Source organism: Echinops telfairi, unplaced genomic scaffold (genome assembly GCF_000313985.2).
Source record: "Echinops telfairi isolate 266 unplaced genomic scaffold, ASM31398v2 ScPeMD7_29;HRSCAF=101, whole genome shotgun sequence".
NCBI classification, from domain to species: Eukaryota; Metazoa; Chordata; class Mammalia; order Afrosoricida; family Tenrecidae; genus Echinops; species Echinops telfairi.
The window spans coordinates 10,253,708-10,255,052 of NW_022103926.1; the positions used below are offsets into that span (position 1 = coordinate 10,253,708).

General features: G+C 57.8%; 1 protein-coding gene across 1 annotated transcript in view; it reads right to left on the reverse strand.

Moving 5' to 3' along the window:
- Positions 1–302: 302 nt before the first annotated feature.
- SCARF2 (scavenger receptor class F member 2) overlaps positions 303–1,345 on the reverse strand; it is a 9,354-nt gene continuing 8,311 nt past the window's right edge. Inside the window, exons 13-14 of the mRNA XM_045289579.1 lie at positions 779–906; positions 303–313 (exon numbers count right to left, since the gene is read on the reverse strand). Coding sequence (XP_045145514.1) covers positions 303–313; positions 779–906 — 139 coding nt within the window. The remainder of the gene's footprint in view (positions 314–778; positions 907–1,345) is intronic.

Consider the following 1,345-nt stretch of genomic DNA (forward strand, 5'->3'; position numbering starts at 1 on the left):
CTGCTAATCTAAAAGTCAGTGGTTCAAACCCACCAGCTGGTCCACAGGAGAAAGAGGAGGCTGCCTTCTTCTGTAAAGATTTACAGTCTTGGAAATGCTATGGCACAGTTCTATTGTCCTCCAGGGTCACTGTCAGCCGGAATCGACTAGACAGCACAGAGGTGGAGCCCTGTGGGTGGATTCAAACCTCCAATTAGCAGCCCAGCTGTTAACTATGTGGAATCTCCAGGGACTCACAGGTAAAGCAGCGCAAGCCACAGAAGGGACCTGTGGCTTAGGAAAGTCACGCCACAGATGTGGCCTCAGGAGATTCCTGGGACACAGGGTCACAGACAGAAGGCCAGTCAGCGGGGTCCTGTGAAGCCCTGGCAGCAGCACAAGGGCTGGCTGATAGCAGCTGGCTGCTCCCCGCCTCCCTCCCTCCTCGTTTGACAGCGGCTGCTCAGGCTTATGCTGTGTTTCCTGCTAAAGACAAGGAGCCTATTGAGACGGACAGCAGGGCTCTGTGTGGCAGCAGCCTGTTCTGTTAGTATGGATGAGGCTCGGCTGGAGGTAGGCCTGCAGCCCACTGCCCCCTGCCTCTGCCTGCCCCCACCTCCTCCCAACCAAACAGTTCCCATCCTCCAGTGGCTCCAAGAAGCTGGACCAGCCCCATTCATCCAGGGGCTTTGACCTGCCCACTGGCCAGCATCCCTGACACTGGTCCAGGATGAAGACGATGGGGGGTGGGGGTGGAGGGGGAGGCAGTGTACCAAAGTGAGTGATGAGTGGGACCCACTTCCCACATGGTCCTGGGACACCGTCAAAGTCTCATTTGTGCCCAGGGGTCCAGTGATGGGAAAGCAGGCCAGGGCACAGTCACCTCTGCCCAACTTCCCCTCCTCCCCAACACCAGGCAGCAGGCAGCTAGGAAGGAAAAGGCACTTTTATTAAGAAAGCTTTGGCCAAGCCCCTGGGGGTGGGGGTACACCCAGGGGCACCCTTGGGACAAGGCAGTCTTGTTGAGGCTGATAAATGCATGTCCCCTGGGATGTCCATAGAGGTGCGGGGAGACCATCAATACCAGCTTGACAGTGAGACAATGGGGCTGGAGAAGCTGAGGCTGGGCGCTAGGGTATGCAGGGGCGGCAAGGCTGATCCTGGGGGTGTGGAGACCCAGGGGAGGCAGAGACCAGCTCTACTCCCCCATCAGATTGACCCACTGAACCCACAGGCAAGGGGAAGTAGCTTCTGGTTGTGGCCAAAGACGCCAGGCCTTGACCAAGGAGAGGCAGCCTCGGTAGAAGGGCTTCTGGACACCACACACACACACACACACACACACACACACACACACACACACACA